At 38.1% G+C, this 18,317-nt stretch overlaps 1 protein-coding gene and 1 long non-coding RNA gene across 4 annotated transcripts in view; one reads left to right on the forward strand and one right to left on the reverse strand.

Moving 5' to 3' along the window:
* Positions 1–2,263: 2,263 nt before the first annotated feature.
* Positions 2,264–11,959, forward strand: LOC146466391 (uncharacterized). The gene is made up of 7 exons (XM_085127409.1): positions 2,264–2,367; positions 5,469–5,504; positions 6,382–6,690; positions 7,636–7,923; positions 8,801–9,109; positions 10,199–10,495; positions 11,492–11,959. Exons 1-7 carry the CDS (start codon positions 2,328–2,330, stop codon positions 11,707–11,709), a joined length of 1,497 nt encoding a protein of 498 aa, XP_084983535.1. The 5' UTR covers positions 2,264–2,327; the 3' UTR covers positions 11,710–11,959.
* Positions 11,587–18,317, reverse strand: part of LOC146466392 (uncharacterized) — a 52,778-nt gene continuing 46,047 nt past the window's right edge. For all 3 annotated transcript variants that reach the window (XR_014868028.1, XR_014868030.1, XR_014868029.1), the window contains exon 3: positions 11,587–11,878. This is a non-coding gene — a long non-coding RNA (uncharacterized LOC146466392). The remainder of the gene's footprint in view (positions 11,879–18,317) is intronic.

An 18,317-nucleotide genomic window follows, 5' to 3' on the forward strand; every position in this document is an offset into this window, starting at 1 on the left:
AGTTTTTTTGAAAACTCCCTGAGGGATTGCACTTCAACAAACCAATCAAAGACGTATCCACGCTGAAGATTCTCGGTCGATCATTTGTTAGATATAATTGGCGAGTTGAAACGAGAGCAACTTCTGGAAGATGTGAAAAGTGTCCGAAACCATACGGAATGCAGAACGGTAATATTTGCCACAACAATAGATTGGCATCTACCATTTAAGGTCTGCTCTAGTCCTAAATGTTATATGTCATGCAGAAATGTTTTCTTAAAATACTAAATTCCGAGCTCTATGTTCTTTGCATTGCAAATACATTTGCCACTAGTTTTGGTATCTGTGATGCGGTCCACTCAATATTGGAAGCTTAGAAACACAGCCAGGTGTTCATACTGTGGAGAGCAAGGGGAAACATCGCGAAAATTGACATTCCCACGTGGAAATAATGAAAGAGGACTAGTTGCAGAGACTTGCAACTTTAGCAATTATTCAGGTAATAAGCGATGTAGACATGCATGACGAGGACACTATCCGTGCCTCCCGCCCTGTCGACATTGCTGACGAATGTAAGAGAGAACTGAAAGAAATGCGTATTGATACTCTCGACCCTGACCTTGAATGAAAAACGAACCCACCTCACAATGGAAACATTTTTCTTGGTTTTGTGCTCAAGGCTTATTTAACATTCTGAATGCAATGTGGAAACGAGATCAGTCAGTTTTCTTTCGTGTATTTTGACCTCGCAGAAACATGTATTATTTCCCCAAGGAACTAACAATACATCGAGAGATGTTAGAAAAACATTTTTTTTCTGAACAGGCCTCACACGAAGATTGGCATGATAAGTGTTTGTCTCGGAACACACAAGGATTCTGTCGCTGTTTTGAGAATGTCTTTCCAATTTGTGACAATCTTGAGTACTGTTCAAGCGGTGTTGTTTTTACTAATAATTTTAATGAATCGTAAGATAGATACAGTCGACTCCCTAACTCGAACCTTCAAGGGAAATTGAAAAAGGTTCGAGTTATCGGGAGTTCGAGTTATCGAGAGTAAAATTATATAGAAAATGACCTGAAAGGAAAGGAAAATTGGTTTGAGTTAGCGCGAGGTTCGAGTTAGCGAGGGTTCGAGTTATCGGGAGTCGACTGTATATTTTTACATGAAGGGCTATGCAGAAACAGAATTATCAAGAGCAGCATGTGTATTACGTTGTAGACAAATGTTTTCAAACAAAACAACAGCGAACAACAGCAGCCCGCCGTCAGAAAGCACCTTTGAATCATTTGACCTTTCATGTATGCCCTTACACTCAAGTACATTGTAAATTTGGATTTCAGTATTTTATTTTTATCTTTTCTTAATCCTTTTGTAGTTTTTCCTCTGGATGAAATCTTTAGACTATAACCATAACAATAATGGCATTGGGTAGTACTTTCTGAACGTTTTTGACCATTCAAATGGATACATTGTTCAAAACGATAAGATGGCCATTAATACTTCCTGTCTTCCTGTTCTGTCATTTATACTTTGTAACTAGTTATTTTGTCAGTGGCAGCCATTGATTCTGTTCCTCTCATTAAATAACATGTATTATAATTGTTGTTCTTCAGCCTTTCGTTCCTTTTTCAAAGAGCTTGTGGCTGGACATAATCCTTAAGTGCGACAATTTAAACGAAAGCTAAAGCTAAGCTAAGCTTTACTTGTCTGTGGTAATTTTCCAGATGACTTTCGTTATGCACTCCGACAGGTGATCATGAGCCCATAAATAAAATGTTAGACTGTTAAAAAAAACAGTTCTGACCAAGATTTTATTTTCTCTATCAGTGTACTGCCAACACCTTGTAACGTCTGAGTTTGTAAGTGACAGTAAAAGTTTTATTCTGCATGTTGATTCTGTGAAATACGTTCTTTGAAAAGTGGAAACATTGAAAGGTTTATTAAAAACATTTTGTAAAAAACAGGTTCAACTTTTAAGTTTGTAGATAAATTCGTATAAAGTCTGACCATTCAATGCAGGCTTATGGGCACTGAGGACTTTCGTCATTGCTGTGATAGGTCGTGACAGCGTTTGATACAGTGGTTTATTTGCCGTTCATTTTCAACATTCCGCAAAACGAATTCTGTATTTCTCAACAATTTTACTTTTGTGCATTTGTGAGAGTGCAGTATTGCAAAGATATTAACCTCGGTTATTGTTGCCCACTGTCATCAGTCAATTCAAGTTTGAAAAGAACATTTCAAATCTCATTACGTCATCTGAGAAGTGATATATGCAAATCACAAAATGAATAATGACAAGCATCACTAGCGCGCACTGTAAACAGTGACAAAATTCCTGAACAATGGCTGGCAAAAGAGCAATCCACTTTATTCTTTTAGCAGGTAAGCTAATCTACTTTGTAATATCCGTTTGAGATAAAATGCAGAAATCTCTGTGACACAGGACAAAGGTTCTTTCTACCCCACCGCTAACATGTTTACAAATAACGCATGCTGAATGTTTAATCTTCTGATTACCCAGACGTTATAAAGAATAGTAGAACCGAAAGTATTGCCCTGATTTTAGCCGTATTGTTCCGTGCTCAACCTGATTTTAATGCTTTTTCGTAACCCTCCCACTCCAGAAGCACCTAGAATCGACGAAAGAAAACAATACGAAAGGAAGTTTGCAAAATTGGCGGCAATCAAACAGCGTACATGATGAAAGTTCCACTCAATTGCCTTTATTTGAATGGGCACATTGTTTAGGGTTTCATTCACAGACTCACAAGTTAGCATTGCTCTATACGAAAGGCGACCGATGATTGTCGTAGCAAAAGGATTAACGCTGGTGCATAGATACTAAAGCGACGTTGAATTCGCGAACAGCTATCATATAACTGAAGGAAGCTTTGTAAGGATTATTAACTCAAGGCAGATTGTTTTCCTTGACAACGCAAAGCTCCGGACGCTTTGACAACTCATCATAAGAGTTTGTTGACTTCAAAAAGATGGCCAGAGTGTTAAAGCCTCGCTCTCCGTGTCGAATTTTCTACGTTCAGTTTTTTGTGACGCGAAGTGTAGCTACAATTCGTGGTCCACAAGTTAATGATTACCAAAATGGCGTGCACAGTCAATTAATTCAGGGTAATTGTGAGAGACAGCACAATGAACATTTAAAGTAGCTTAATTGTGTAGTCAAACACAATACTATTATTCAAGTTTTAAGAAACGATATTGTGCATTGAGGCCAAAGGAGGTATATCCATGTGCCGAAACTCGTTGTGAAGCTCTCATCTCACCGTAGGGAACCATCTTCAAAAAAGTGGAAGAACAAGAGTTACCCGTTTATAACGATGAATTTTACGGGGCACAAACTAAGTGGAAGAGTGCATCACTCTCAGTTTTAATTAACTGTCGGTTTGTTTATGCCAGCTACCGTGTACTTTTCGTAATTAAACATGCCAATGAAGCTAAAATCAGGTGACAACAGCCTTAATAACTGCTTGAACAGACCCCGGGGCACAGGTATCCAAATCTGATCCTTTCTTTCATTAATTATTCGCTAATATTTCCTTTCTAGGTTGTGTACATAGTAAGTTAAACATTGCATGACATAATAATTTCTGCTTTATCAACGGACAATACTATGTATACAAGTTAGAATCAATATTCGTAATAATGTTACCCACGCGGACCAGTTTATTAAAAAGCGATATTTTTTATTTATTTTTGTATTTTTTCAAGTGAACAATATTTAACAGAACTTTTTATTGCCGTTTCCGTGGCAGTGTTGATCGTGAACTTTTTTTATTAATTGATTAAGATTTTTACTCCGCCATCAACAAAAGCTGAAAGTTGGGGACACAAAGTCTTTCGATCGAAGCTCTTCCAAATTTCTTTCTCGATTAGAGACTCGTCTGGATTGCGAGGCTTGATTATAGCCTCGTAAACTAGCACCAATTGGTAGCCCTTTGCTCTACGCGGTTCACCGTTGAATGATTCCGTCAGAATTTTAGTGCTGGTCGTATTACTCTTTTGCTTTTTAGAAACGAGATTAGAGAAATTGTAGGCGACTGTCGGAGTCGTCCCTCATCAGTCCTGCTGGGAATTATAGACCTGGCCCCATTTGTTCAAAGAGTGGGTAACTTTGTCCAGTGGATAAGTCGCTATCCAGCAGATAAAATGTATTGGTTAGGGTACATCTTATCCGCTAGATAGCGATTTATTTACTGGATAGAGGAATCCGCTCTTTGAATAACCGGGCCCTGGTACAAAGGTCGTAAATAGTGAGACGGAACGGAGTGTGCGTTGTAGTCATAAACCATTGAGGGTTGAAGCCACAACTCTGTACAATTTCGGTCAACTTTTATCGTTGGTAGATGAAGAACCATAATTTAACTATTTTTATGTTCTTTATAATTCTTTGGCAGTGAATCGCATAAAAAACCACACGATCCTCAGTTTTTCTGGCTACAAACTTCTTTGAAAATACTCCAGTTTAAGTAACAAATAGATCGGTTCAAGTTATTGTTGGAAGCGATATGTAGCTAATTGCCTCCTTGTAGCTCTGCTGATATCCATCCTCGGAGACCCAGGGCCAGACAGATGCTCGGTACGGGGCGAAGATTTCCCTGGAGATTTTACGGGCGAATTAAGGGCTAGCGAAGTTTACAAGACTAGGCTGTCTTGAACTTCAAATGTCCTGTTTCCGCCGTGAGTGTTCGCACCGTGCTGACTATCTACCCCCTGGGTTTCCAAGGATGTTCAGGATGCTCTGTATATGGCAACAAAATTGACCACATCCTTCAGCCAGTTTTCAGTAGCCGTAAACTTAGTAACGATCTTAAAGTGCAGGAGCCTAAGCCACCCTTGATCAATCAACAGTGTGTTGTGTATCACTTTGTATGTGATCTGTGTGATGCAGATTACGTCGGCTATACAAGCCGTCACCTTCACCAACGCATTGATGAACATCGGTTCTCGGCCATCGGGAAACACCTAAAGAATAATCACCAAGGCGACACAATTGGCGACCTGACAAGTAACTTCACAATCTTAAAGAAATGTCAGGGAAAGCTTGATTGTTTAATATTCGAAATGCTTTGGATCAGAAAGAAGAGACCGAGTCTAAACACCCAGTCAGACTCCATTCGTGCAAAACTATTTGTCTAACGGACAAAACTCCCATTTTATGACACCTTCTGAATGAACACCGGACAGTTACTTTTAGTTTTAATTTAATTTATTCTATTTCACACCTTTACTTTACGTATAAATTATCTTTTCTGTTGCATTTTTTACTTGAAAATGGTGCCAGGATGACACCGAAACGTCGTTTCGTTTTTTTCGCTCGTTTTTATAGTTAATTGTATTTATTTATTCATTTATTTATTTATTTATTTATTTGTTTGTTTGTTTATTTATTTATTTATTTATTTATTTATTTATTTATTTATTTATTTATTTATCTGTCAGTTGTTTCTTTCATTATTGTTTATTAGGATTCCTGTTATTGAAGGCATGGGCAAAGGAAACAAGTAAGTCCGCTAGTTAACAAATTTCCTGCTGCTTAAAAGTTCAGTCGCGTTGCTAAAAACCGGCACAAATATTAAATAAAAACTTTGTGAAGAAATAATGTCTGCGTCATCCAATATCTAACACTTGGTAGGCAAAGAATGGAGACCGGTCACGTTCCGGGTAAATTTAGACGCAAAGGATCCTCCAAGATTCTTTTTCCTTTCTTAAATATTCGTTAAGTTGTTTGCGTACGAAGTCCTGGCCCCAGTTGTTCAAAGAGCGGATAATTGTATCCCCTGAATAGGTCGATATGCGGTACATAAAAGGTGTGCAAGAATTTCCTAATAGTCCTATAATTTGTGTATAAAGTAGAAGTTTATGTCTAATTTAAATATGGGATTGTGTGAAAAACGTGCAAAAAGCTTTGGTTGGAGTACATTTTATGCGCTGGATAGCGACTTATCCACTGGATAAAGTTATCCACCCTTTCAACAACTGGGGCCTGGTCTTTAAAGGGTAGGATCATTGAACAGTTACAACACTGTTACAACACTGACAGGCTTCGTTTGATTAGTCGCGATTTTACTACCCGGAAAAAGTCTGTTATAACAATTTTCCCGTTTGAATAGGCACGTCGTTTTATAAAAGTTGGAACTACGTTATGCATCATAATAAACGTCCCAAAGACAAAGCATCACGGGATTTCATGGGCAGACTCGAACGTTACATTAGTCTATGATGAATAACACCATATGAAACTACTACCAAAAACCCTTCTCGTTTCATTGGTCGCATTATAACTTCTTTTACAGACGTGAAACTGTAGAATCACTAAAGGGTTCAACCTAAGAGAACAAAGCTTAACAACTTATCTATTTATTTATATTTTGTTTTAAGTTCGTTTAGTGGAAGGACCTAACACCAGAGAAGGCCGTGTTGAAGTCTTCTACTCTGGGGCCTGGGGAATAGTGTGCGGTGTAGGATGGGATATGAAAGATGCTGCCGTTGTTTGTCGTTCTTTGGGTTACGGCGGAGTCTCCTCATTTCGAGGAAGTATCTCTTACAAGTCAGAGAATGGAACTCTGTGGATGCGTGAAGTGCGATGTATTGGAAATGAAACCTCTCTATCGCAGTGTGCCCACACTGGGTGGGGAAGAGACACCTGCGTGGAAAGTCAAGCTGCTGGAGTCGCGTGTTTTGAGCAAGGTAATATATATTTCAGATGCTATGTATAAGTCAGTTCCGGCAGTGCTTATCTCCATCGGACATTAGGGCATTTTTCCATGTCGAGGAACAAACTATAGGCACAATGCTGCGATTTCAGGGCAATTTGATTTGGGTCCTAAAACGTTGTGCTGTTACTGAGGCAGAGAACATGCAATGACAACATCATGATGATGATGATGTTCGTTCATCGATGACGATGATGACCATAACTTCACTGGTTGGCTGGGTGCTTTCGAAGGTGGCTGATTAGTCTAATCTGGACACGGAACTGTCTGCCGCAGATTGGGCCGCAAAAAAGGCGCATAAACGATCCGTTAAAGCGCCACCCCAAAGGAGCTTGAACGCGTCTTACCCTCACGTTGTAGTCGCTCTGACTGTCAAGTTATCGTATAGATCGTAGCTGTACGTAACAATTGTCGAATGTGAGGCTACGTATACATTATGCTGGATAGCATTGTATTCCGTTGTGAAAAATACTCCGGCCTGGTGTGAACAGAATTGGCCCCAAACCTTTCCACTAGAATCCAATACTCGTACCTTGATGTTGACTTCCGTTTCGGTTCGATTCTCTGTTCACACTACTCAAGAAAAGTGCCGCGAAAACCTACCCGATATGTGAGGATTCACTTTCAAGACCGAAGCAGCGCAGCATCGCTTCGGCACAAAAATAGACCGAAGCTGCGCACCATCGCTTCGCACAAAAATAGATCCGAAATCGGCGTTTTATGTGTGAACGAAAGCCCTATCCGATATGTTCTTGGTGCCGACACAAGAGTTATCCAGTATAGTGTGGACATGGCCTCAATTTCAAATCGCAATTCAACAAAAATCGGTGTGCTTGTGCTGGTGTGCGTGGCTGTGCTTTACATACCAGGTATAACTGTCAGCAACTTTTCCTTGTGTATTTTCTTATATCTTCCCCAGCAAGACCTCGGTTTCTTTCAAGTAGCCTGGACACGATCACCTTGGAATATCACGCGCCTGATGTGACACATGTTGCATATACGGTACGCGTATGGTCTAATACCACAAAGAGATGGCGTGACATCGGATGCAGCCAAAGCATTGTCAACTATTCGTGTGTTGTAACGAACCTTAATACAAGTATAACTATAACTGATTTAAGTCCTGGGCATGCGTACTACGTCAGGTTTGCTTCTCCAAACCAAGCGTTCAGTCAAGTGTCACATGCAATGGAAACCAAAGAACTAGGTAAGTATATAGTAATATTGATATTAGTTTTTACGCCATTAAATAAATACACCATTTTCTAGTTCCTTTGAACTTTTGAGGCTTCGCGCATAGTTTATATTATGCTTTATTCATATGCAAACAAACATGAAAAGCACATGAAAAGCTTTGCACTTTACTCGGAATGGCCTATTAAATGAACTTGTTACTATGAAATTGTAACTAGTGTCCGTCTTGTTCTTCGTGTTGCAATTGAAAAAAAATTAACAGTGGGAAACGCATGTTGGTGTATGCGTTGAGAAGCTGAATTGTGTATGACGAAGTCCTTATCCAGGAAGTCTCCACATACAAAATAGTAGAGTTTGCAGCTAGATCTATTATTCTTGTCGTACTCAAGAGTCATAAACTTAAAGGGGCAGTGTCACCTACTTTTAGTGTCATTTTCAACAGCCAAAAAACATATTTGTATGGATGTAAACGTCAAAATAACGGTTCAGTTTTGTTAACAATAATCCTCGCCTACTAGTATACAGAAACTAGTATCATTCATCTTTATCTGCGGATGGCTAGGATGGAAATGGTTGCAACTTGAAAAAATTGGCCATTGTTTTCCAAGTTCCTCTTATGTATCTTCGATAAATAGTGATTATAGGGAACAGGAAAGGTAGTCTGTAACTACGGACCACCAACAATGTATGAACCTGGGCACAGACCACGCCCATTCAAACTATCGCAATTCGCTTCTTAGCGGGATGCCGGATTTTGTTAATAAATGCTTCTATGGGGAATACGTAATGCTTGTAAACGTTTGAACTAAACAGCTTGAATGCGCCATAAACTTTGCAGGATTGCGAGCAAAGTGCGTAACTAACAATTCCCTGCTTCTTTTGTATTCAAGGTTCTCCCGGAGAGCCAAAATTCGTTTCCAGATCTAGCAGTTCTATTACATTAATGTGGCAGTCAACAAACTCGATGGTTACTAACTACACAGTGGAAGTTAGATGCTGCGAAGAAAATGTTTGGTTGGAAGCTCAATGTACAGGAACTCTGACTGGTCAGGGCTGTACTGTAAGCGATTCTACGACGACTGTGATTGGTTTAAAGGCAGATACTGACTATTACTTCCGAGTGTACGCCGTGTATAGGGATTGGAAGAGCGCAGCGAGTTCCTCGAGTAAAGCAATAAAAGCTAAATCAGATGGTAACGGTAAGTTTCGGTATACACAAACATACAGTTATAAATAAATAAATATTAATAATAATAATAATAATAATAATAATAATAATAATGATAATAATAATAATAATAATTTGACAATAAAAATCTGCGATAACATATTGTAAAACATTTACAATATTTTATCGCAGATTTTTATTGTCAAATGTTTTACCAAATCCTTACTTATTCGAATAATAATAATAATAAAAATAATACGTATAAGATTGACTTTTGTTATTAAATTAAGCAGAAAAACTAACGCAGAGAGATTTCGACGTTTCGATGACATCCTGTCATCATTAGTTTTGTCTACTTACTTATGTAAATTTTCTTCATTTTCTTGATAATGATGACAGGATGTCGTCGAAACGTCGAAATCTCTCTGCGTTAGTTTTCCTGCTTAATAATAATAATAAATATAATAATAATAATAATAATAATAATAAATAATAATAATAACAATAATAATAATAATAATAATAATAATAATAATAATAATAATAATAATAAGAGCGCCAGTAAGAACAAAAATCGCCAACAGCGCCAGTTAGAACAAAAATCGGAACGCATTATTTTGATTGTATTATTTCAATTACATAGTTAAAAGGAAAAGACTACCATGCGCACCATAATGAATATCGGTAGCTTTTTTGTTTTTTCTTCGTCGCTCACCTCAAGTAGCCGGACATTTTAACACAGGCATTGCACAACAGACAGTCAATAAGCCGTCAAAGGGCGTAAAATAAATTATCGGTAGCTTTCATTTGACTTGGAGAGTTTAACAAGAAGCGGTACAGTGTATATGTGATTTGTCCAAAATGGATTGTAAAGTTAATTATTAGGCAGTTACTATAAGACAGTTTAGACGGTGTTTAACAACAATCATATCTTAACATTATCTACATGTACTGCTGGTAACAAGGATTGCATTCCAGACTAGAAAACTATAAACCACTTTTAAAAAGATTTATAGGCCAACTGATTGTCTTACGCCGGAGTCTAAGTTAGACTGTTTAAATAACTGGCCCAATCTTCTCATGTTTCGAGCAAAATGTGATTTGTACCTTTTGTTTTCAGATATTTCACCGTATAGAATTTGGAGTAGTCCTCTGGCGCCAAAATGTTTGGCGTCCGAGATAGGTCACGTGATAACACTGTTGTGTAACACGGATGGTAGCAAGCGGACTGTGTATAAGTGGACGAAAGGAGGACGAGTGCTCACTAATGACAGTTGGGAAGGTATTCTAAATGTATCTATTTCTTCATCGGAAGACTTTGGAGTATACACGTGTCACGCAATGACTTCATATGGTGTCACGAACTACAACATAACCGTATGTCAGAGTACAGCTGATGTAGAAGCGACCTCTGAAGGTATGGATCTTTATTAAGACCAACTTAAACTGAGAACTCACATTTGTCGAACATATGTATTTTGGGCGTTTTTTTTTTTTTTTTTTTTTTTTTTTTTGTTGTTTTTTTTTTTTTTGTTTTGCTGTTTTTGGTTTTTTTGGTTTTTTTTTTTTTTTTTTTTTCAGTTTTCGAGTTATTGTTACCTAATTATCTCTGAGAAATACGTAATTACCTCCAACGCTCCTTTTGGATTTCAATAGCGCTTGCTAAGACCTGCCTTTACCGACTAGTCATAAACTGCGCAAAATTACCCCTGTTTTAGGAGGCATCGTCCTTTAATAAGGCAGATTCCCTTGTTTATAGATGAGGAGGTTAGCCTCGCACGCACTCGTTGTTAGGGGATTTGGTCCTCTAAAAACGACTGCGTGGGAGGGTAATAGGGTGTATTCTCTTACAATGGTACTCTCTATTCCGAGATCCGTTATTTTTTTTACGCGCTTTTCCCCATCAAAGGAAACAGGTGTCAACCGTAAGAAAACGTGCCACCTTTGCAAAGCGTGAGACAACATACAACCTAGGTCATGCGCAAGAAATGGTGCAAAATCTACCAAGCGCGGGAAAACGTCCTACTTAGCTTATGCCAAGCGCAGAAAAATACTCAACGTATGCCAAACGCAGGATAAAGTGTAGCCTGGCCCATTGCAGGAAACGTACATAAGCCAATCCTGTGAGGGCGGGTAAAACGAAAGTCGGAAAAGACGACTGTTCTCGGTGCCAGTTTTGTCACTCCTTTAAAGACACCTTATTCAAAGTCTTCCTTAATTGTTTAGGACACATTGTACAAAGGAGGGGGGGGTGAACACAGTGGTATATCAGCATGACGCCGACCCAATATTTTGTTGGAAAAAGAAACAAAAGAAATAAAAAAAAATGTTTGCTACGTTAATGTGTAACATGAAAGTTTTGTTTTCGATCAATGTTGACTAAATTACCTAATTTTTTTTTTCTTCTGGACAGATTCCTTCAACCGTACAGCTATAGCCGTCATCACAGCTTGTTTTATCTGTTTTGCAATATTCATCGTTGTGCTGATTCTCCTAAAACTGGCTCGCCTTCACCGGAGGAAGAAGAAACAGTCTCTGGACATGAATTCGGGTCGAGAGGAGATGGCCATGCTTCATTACAGACAAAAATCATTCAGAAGCGGAAACAACAACGAAGAAGACATGGATTGAGTTGTATCGTATGTACATTTGAGAACCCGCATTCGTCTTGACCAGCCCTTGTCTAGGTGTCCGTGTGAACTCATATGCGTCTAAATCTTTATTTTTCACTCTACGTTTCTGCTTAGGGAGCTTACAATCGTGTGAGTTTTCTTCCAAAATCGTAGGGTGTGTGGTCACCCTGAAGGGCAGAGGAGAATACATAGCTAACATTAGAGCTGATATTTCAAAATGTGAATAAAATATTTACGAAGTTAACAGATCTGTTGCATTGGAAATGTTTTGAACCCTGGAGTCAACCCATAAATAGGTAAAATGTGATCATCCGGGTAAGTGCAGTCCTGAGAAAGATAGATAGTACTGGGCGACAAAATCGCAATGTCAGGCGGCTAATGACATTATGACTACGTTGACCTATCAGATCAATAACCAGAGACAATATCCACAATTCACTTGGTTCTGATGATGACTTCCGCTCAGGTTGTCGGCGAAACGTCAGACAATGTCACCACAAAAGTCCTCCTCAGGACTACACTCACCCCGTATGATCATATTGTACTTTCTTTTATCTGTTGTAGATGTCTACTGCAAAACATGCAACCTGATAGATCTCCTTGAGTGAAACGATGTATCTAATTTGGGTTCGTGAAGCAGGAATTTTTGGCTCGAAAAACAAAAGCTTCCACAACTTGAAAATGAACCGGCAGCCTCAGCTCGAGAACAAAGCTTCCTCAACTCGAAAATGAACTGACAATTTCAAATCAAAAGTGAAGCGTCCGAACTCAAAAAAGAACCACCCTCAACTCAAAAATGAGGCGCCCGAACTTGAAATAAACCACCCTCGAGTCCATTGACCATGGTAACAAATGTTTTCAAAATTGACAAGTAAATTCTGAACATCTTACAATAAATGATTTCCCAAACACATTGCAAATCTATGATGCAGATTCGAATCGGAATATGACCATTGTTGCTTGACGGAGGCGACATAAACACAAGCGCAAAGCGATCAACCGTTTCGTCCGCCATCTTACTTAACATCGAGGGGGGCTATAGAATCAAGAACTCTGTAAAGAAATGGTTTCCTGCGCGTGCGTCTGTCCTTATGCTTATGTAGCGAGTGTTCTCATCACTTGCTTGTCTTTATGCTTATAATTATGCTTATGTTCTAGTGAAAACCATCATTAAATGACGAACGTAATCAGGACTTGAGTGTGTGCAAGTCGAGTCTCCTGACTCTGTTTGCTGTTAACCCAAAAACCGGTCGTCTTACCTTCATAGCAAGCAGTCGACCCTTATCTGTTGCCCACGATACCGTTTGCCACACTTTGAAAACAAAACTTCATGCAGGCTCACTTATACACAGCAAATCAGTCAAAAATGGATTCACGTGAGTTGATAAAATCGTTAAAACTGGTTTTTGAGCCTGTTTATCACACCTACCTCTAAGAATTTGGAGGTATTTAAAGCGCATGCTCAATGCAAATGTAAGCGGCTCGGGGAAGTAAACAAACCGACTGCGCGAAGTACTTCAGACGCGAACGACATCGTACATGCCAAAAGGAAACCTCTGATAACAGGGTACGTTCCTTACGATCCTACATATTAAGGGTTACTGATAGGGAAGACAGGTCGAATTTTTCTCAAAAAAAACATTTTTAGGTAATTTTTGAAACAAGAAAGGAAAGCAGGGTTTAATGAAAACGGTAGTTTGAAATCTTGACAAGAACGCGAGCTATCTTGAAAAGCAAGTTTTGTCGGAATAGCCGTGAACGAGTGAGGGTGTCATAATGCAATTTATACTGCGCCGTGTTGACGTTTTACGCGCAAACTTTACCCGTCATCTTCGTATAACCTAGCAAATTTGCATATTTTGGTTACATCGTGTTCATCGCATGTTACGACGTTTTGTAGTGAATGTAACAGTGAAACAGCGTTTTATTTTGGATTTTTGCATTTACATCTACGTTCAATTACGTCGGTAACGTCTTTAGACACCACACCAACATTAAAAACGATACAAAAAGCTAAAAATAATAACAATATAAGTGACATGAAATATGAGTTTAAAATATAAATAGATAAATAAATAAATAAATAAATAAATAAATAAATAAATATGATAATAATTGAAATACATAGATCATTCAGTAAAATACTTGGAAATCTTGGTCTAAAATGTCTCTAAAGAATCACTTTCAACAATGTCTTTCGGTAGGTTGTTCCACTTCCTCAGGATGCATGGGAAAAAGGAATAAGAATATACATCCTTTGTGTCATTCACATTTAAGAATTTCAGAATCATGACTTACAAAAAATCTATAATCAATAAATTATAATCATGACTTATAATCATTATTTGAAGAGATTGAAGCAAGAAAAAACGCCTTGGGTAAAAATTAAGAAACAACCGAGGCTAAAGAAGGCGAAGGATCTCATGGATTCGCATGAGTTGATAAACTCGTTAAAACTAGTTTTTGAGCCTTTTTATCACACCCACCTCTGAGATTTCGAAGGTATTTAAAACTTATGCTCAATGCAAATGAAAGCAGCTCGGGGAAGTAAACAAACCGACCGCCCGAAGTACTAGAGACGTGAACGACTTCGCACATGCCAGAAAGAAACCTCTGCCAGCAGGGTACGTTCCCTTACGATCCTTAATATTAAGATAACTGATATGAAAGGAAGGTCGAATTTTCCCAAAAGACATTTTTAGGTCGATGCAGGGTTTGATGAAAATGGTAGTTTAAAATCTTGAAAAGAACGCGAGCTATCTGGAAAAACACGTTTTGTCGAAATAGCGGTGAACGAGTGAGGGTGCCATTATGCAATTTATACTGGGCTGTGTTCACGTTTTACGCAGCAAAGTCTCGAATTACCTGGCAAATTTGCATATTTTGGTTACATCGTGTTCATCGCATGTTATGACGTTTTATAGTGAATTTTACAATGAGACAGCGTTCCATTTTGGATTTTTACATTTACATCTACATTTAATTTCGTCGGTTAGGTCGTTAGACATCACACCAACGTTAAAAACGATACAAAAAGCTAAAAATAATAACAATATAAATAAATAAATAATAAATATGATAATAATTGAAATACATAGATCATTCAGTAAAATACTTGGAAATCTTGGTCTAAAATGTCTCTAAAGAATCACTTTCAACAATGTCTTTCGGTAGGTTGTTCCACATCCTCAGGGTGCATGGGAAAAAGGAAAAAGAATATACATCCTTTGTGGCATTCACATTTAAGAATTTCAGAGTCATTACTTATAAATAATCTATAATCAATAATTTATAATCATGACTTATAATCATTATTTGAAGAGATTGAAGCAAGAAAAAACGCCTTGGGTGAAAGTTAAGAAACAACCGGGGCTAAAGAAGGCGAAGGATCTCATGGATTCGCATGAAATAATAAACTCGTTAAAACTGGTTTTTGAACCTGTTTATCATACCTGTAGACCTCTGAGATCTCGAAGGTATTTAAAGCTTATGCTCAATGCAAATGTAAGCAGCTCGAGGAAGTAAACAAACCGACCACCTGAAGGACTAGAGACGTGAACGACTTCGCACATGCCAGAAATAAACCTCTGCCAGCAGGGTAAGTTTCCTTACGATCCTTAATATTAAGATAACTGATATGGAAGGAAGGTCGAATTTTCCCAAAAGACATTTTTAGGTCGATGCAGGGTTTGATGAAAACGGTAGTTTAAAATCTTGAGAAGAACGCGAGCTATCTGGAAAAACAAGTTTTGTCGAAATAGCGGTGAACGAGTGAGGGTGCCATAATGCAATTCATACTGGGCTGTGTTGACGTTTTACGCAGCAAAGTTTGCCCGCGATCTCGAATTACCTGGCAAATTTGCATATTTTGGTTAAATCGCGTTCATCGCATGTTACGACGTTTTATAGTGAGTTTTACAGTGAGACAGCGTTCCATTTTGGATTTTTACATTTACATTTACAGTTAATTTCGTCGGTTAGGTCGTTAGACATCACACCAACGTTAAAAACGATACAAAAGGCTAAAAATAATAACATAATAAATAAATAAATAAATAAATAAATAAATAAATATGATAATAATTGAAATACATAGATCATTCAGTAAAATACTTGGAAATCTTGGTCTTAAATGTCTCTAAAGAATCACTTTCAACAATGTCTTTCGGTAGGTTGTTCCACATCGTCAGGGTGCATGGGAAAAAGGAATAAGAATATACATCCTTTGTGGCATTCACATTTAAGAATTTCAGAGTCATTACTTATAAATAATCTATAATCAATAATTTATAATCATGACTTAAAATCATTATTTGAAGATATTGAAGCAAGAAACGACGCCTTGGGTGAAAATTAAGAAACAACCGGGGCTAAACAAGGCGAAGGATATCATGGATTCGCATGAAATGATAAACTCGTTAAAACTGGTTTTTGAACCTGTTTATCACACCTGTAGACCTCTGAGATCTCGAAGGTATTTAGAGCTTATGCTCAATGCAAATGTAAGCAGCTCGAGGAAGTACACAAACCGACCACCTGAAGTACTAGAGACGTGAACGACTTCGCACATGCCAGAAAGAAACCTCTGCCAGGAGGGTACGTTCCCTTACGATCCTAAATATTGAGATAACTGATATGGAAGGAAGGTCGAATTTTCTCGAAAACAGACATTTTTAGGTAATTGTTGAAACAAGAAAGGGATGCAGGGTTTAATGAAAACGGTAGTTTGAAATCTTGAGAAGAACGCGAGCTATCTGGAAAATCAAGTTTTGTCGGAATAGCGGTGAACGAGTGAGGGTGTCATAATCCAATTTACACTGGGCTGTGTTGACGTTTTGCGCGGCAAAGTTTACCCGGTGCGATCTCGAATTACCTGGCAAATTTGATATTTTGGTAACATCGTGTTAATCGTATGTCACGACGTTTTATACTGAATTTTAAAGTGAGAAAGCGTTCCGTTTTGGATTTTTACATTTACATTTACATTCAATTTCGTCGGTAAGGTCGTTAGACATCACACCAACGTTAAAAATGACACAGAAAGCTAAAAATGATAACAATACATGGAAATATGAGTTTAAAATATAGATAAATAAATAAATAAATATGATAATAATTGAAATACAAAGATCATTCAGTAAAATACTTGGAAATCTTGGTCTTAAATGTCTCTAAAGAATCACTTTCAATGTCTTTCGGTAGTTTGTTTTACGTTCTTAGGGTGCGTGGGAAAAAGGAATAAAAAATATTTATCCATTTAACTTATAATCATGATTTGAAGAGAGCAAAGCAAGAAGAGTCGCCTTGGGCGAAAATTAATAAAAACAAAAAACGGGGGTAAAGAAGGCGAAAGATCTTTCGTCGAAAGCAGTGTTGGGGCGAGTCGAATGAAAATAACTGCCTCGGCAGTTGAGGAATTTATTGACGAACTACCAGACAATGGAGATTCAATGAACACTAGCGCTTCTCCGTCAGAGTCCGAATTCGAAGATGCCGGCGACGATCCAGCCACTTTCGATGTTGTTGACCGGCTCAAAAATAAGCAGCGAACTTCAGCTCGCAGAACCGACGAATATATTGATTTAGCCTGTGGCGTCCTCACACTAGACTAAACTTTTTCCAATTACGATATCGCTGTAGTAACGCTGAGTGCTATCGCGCGAATTTAAATTATTGTTTTGTAATATAACTACGCAGGGGATGCTTCTTTGATTGGCTAGCGGCATGAGCGCGTTGACAAGAATTTTAATAACGTACGAAAACTCTGAAAATGTTTTAAAGCCGAAAACACGGCTTTTGTTTTTACGCGAATTCCGCATTTTCAAATGAATTAATACGGTAGGTAGATTTGCCAGATTTCAACGAAATTTGGCCAAAATGTTCCTCAGATATTAACGCGTCAAAATATGTCGGGCTTTCACAAAATTCAAACTAATTTTTCTCTGACGTGATAACTCTTGATGGGATTACAAAAATTTTCCATTACCAGCTTTAGGACGGGTTTTCTCATAAACCAATAGGATTAAAGATAATGCCCGACACGCTTTGTTAGCCTATTATCTCCTGATTGATATTGTGCAGTTTGTTTGGTTGTGCGCCTTTACGTGAGAGTGGGTAATTCAGTTAAGTACACGTCATTAATATTGAGTTTGCAGGCCTCTGAGCGCTTATTTATCCAATAAAATTAAAAGACCTTGATATTATTGCAATCTTCAAAAATAAGCTTTACAGTGATATATAGTTTTCCGTGGTTTCATTGGAAGAAGCGCGTCTACGCAAGATTTCCGTGAGGACACCCGTGAAACCTGTCAGTTACCTTGAAGTTGTCCAATCGTACTCTTACAAAAGTACTTTGGATGCCGTACACCAAGAGATCGAAAGACGGATTGAAAATGAAGTAAGCTGAGTCTTAAGTTTTGAGTACTTATTGAAAGGCTCAAGCAGAGTGTTTTTGGTCTGACTCGTTCAGGCCCTCTTGTGAGCGTAAGTGATCAACCGGGCCTTTTGTGTGTAAGCTAGCAATCAGATTGAGATAAAAAATGGCACTTCCAATCATCCTCACAATAGAAAACCGTTATTCTGAATGACATAAATAAACAGAAGACT

This window comes from Pavona decussata, unplaced genomic scaffold, assembly GCF_977016875.1.
Source record: "Pavona decussata unplaced genomic scaffold, jaPavDecu1.1 SCAFFOLD_144, whole genome shotgun sequence".
NCBI classification, from domain to species: domain Eukaryota; kingdom Metazoa; phylum Cnidaria; class Anthozoa; order Scleractinia; family Agariciidae; genus Pavona; species Pavona decussata.

Excerpts from the sequence above, each read along its gene's own strand:
- LOC146466391 (XM_085127409.1), top strand. The coding sequence starts at position 2,328 with ATGGCTGGCAAAAGAGCAATCCACTTTATTCTTTTAGCAG. Across the intron at positions 9,110-10,198 it reads AGCTAAATCAGATGGTAACG|ATATTTCACCGTATAGAATT; the intron begins GTAAGTTTCGGT and ends TTTTGTTTTCAG. Across the intron at positions 10,496-11,491 it reads TGTAGAAGCGACCTCTGAAG|ATTCCTTCAACCGTACAGCT; the intron begins GTATGGATCTTT and ends TCTTCTGGACAG.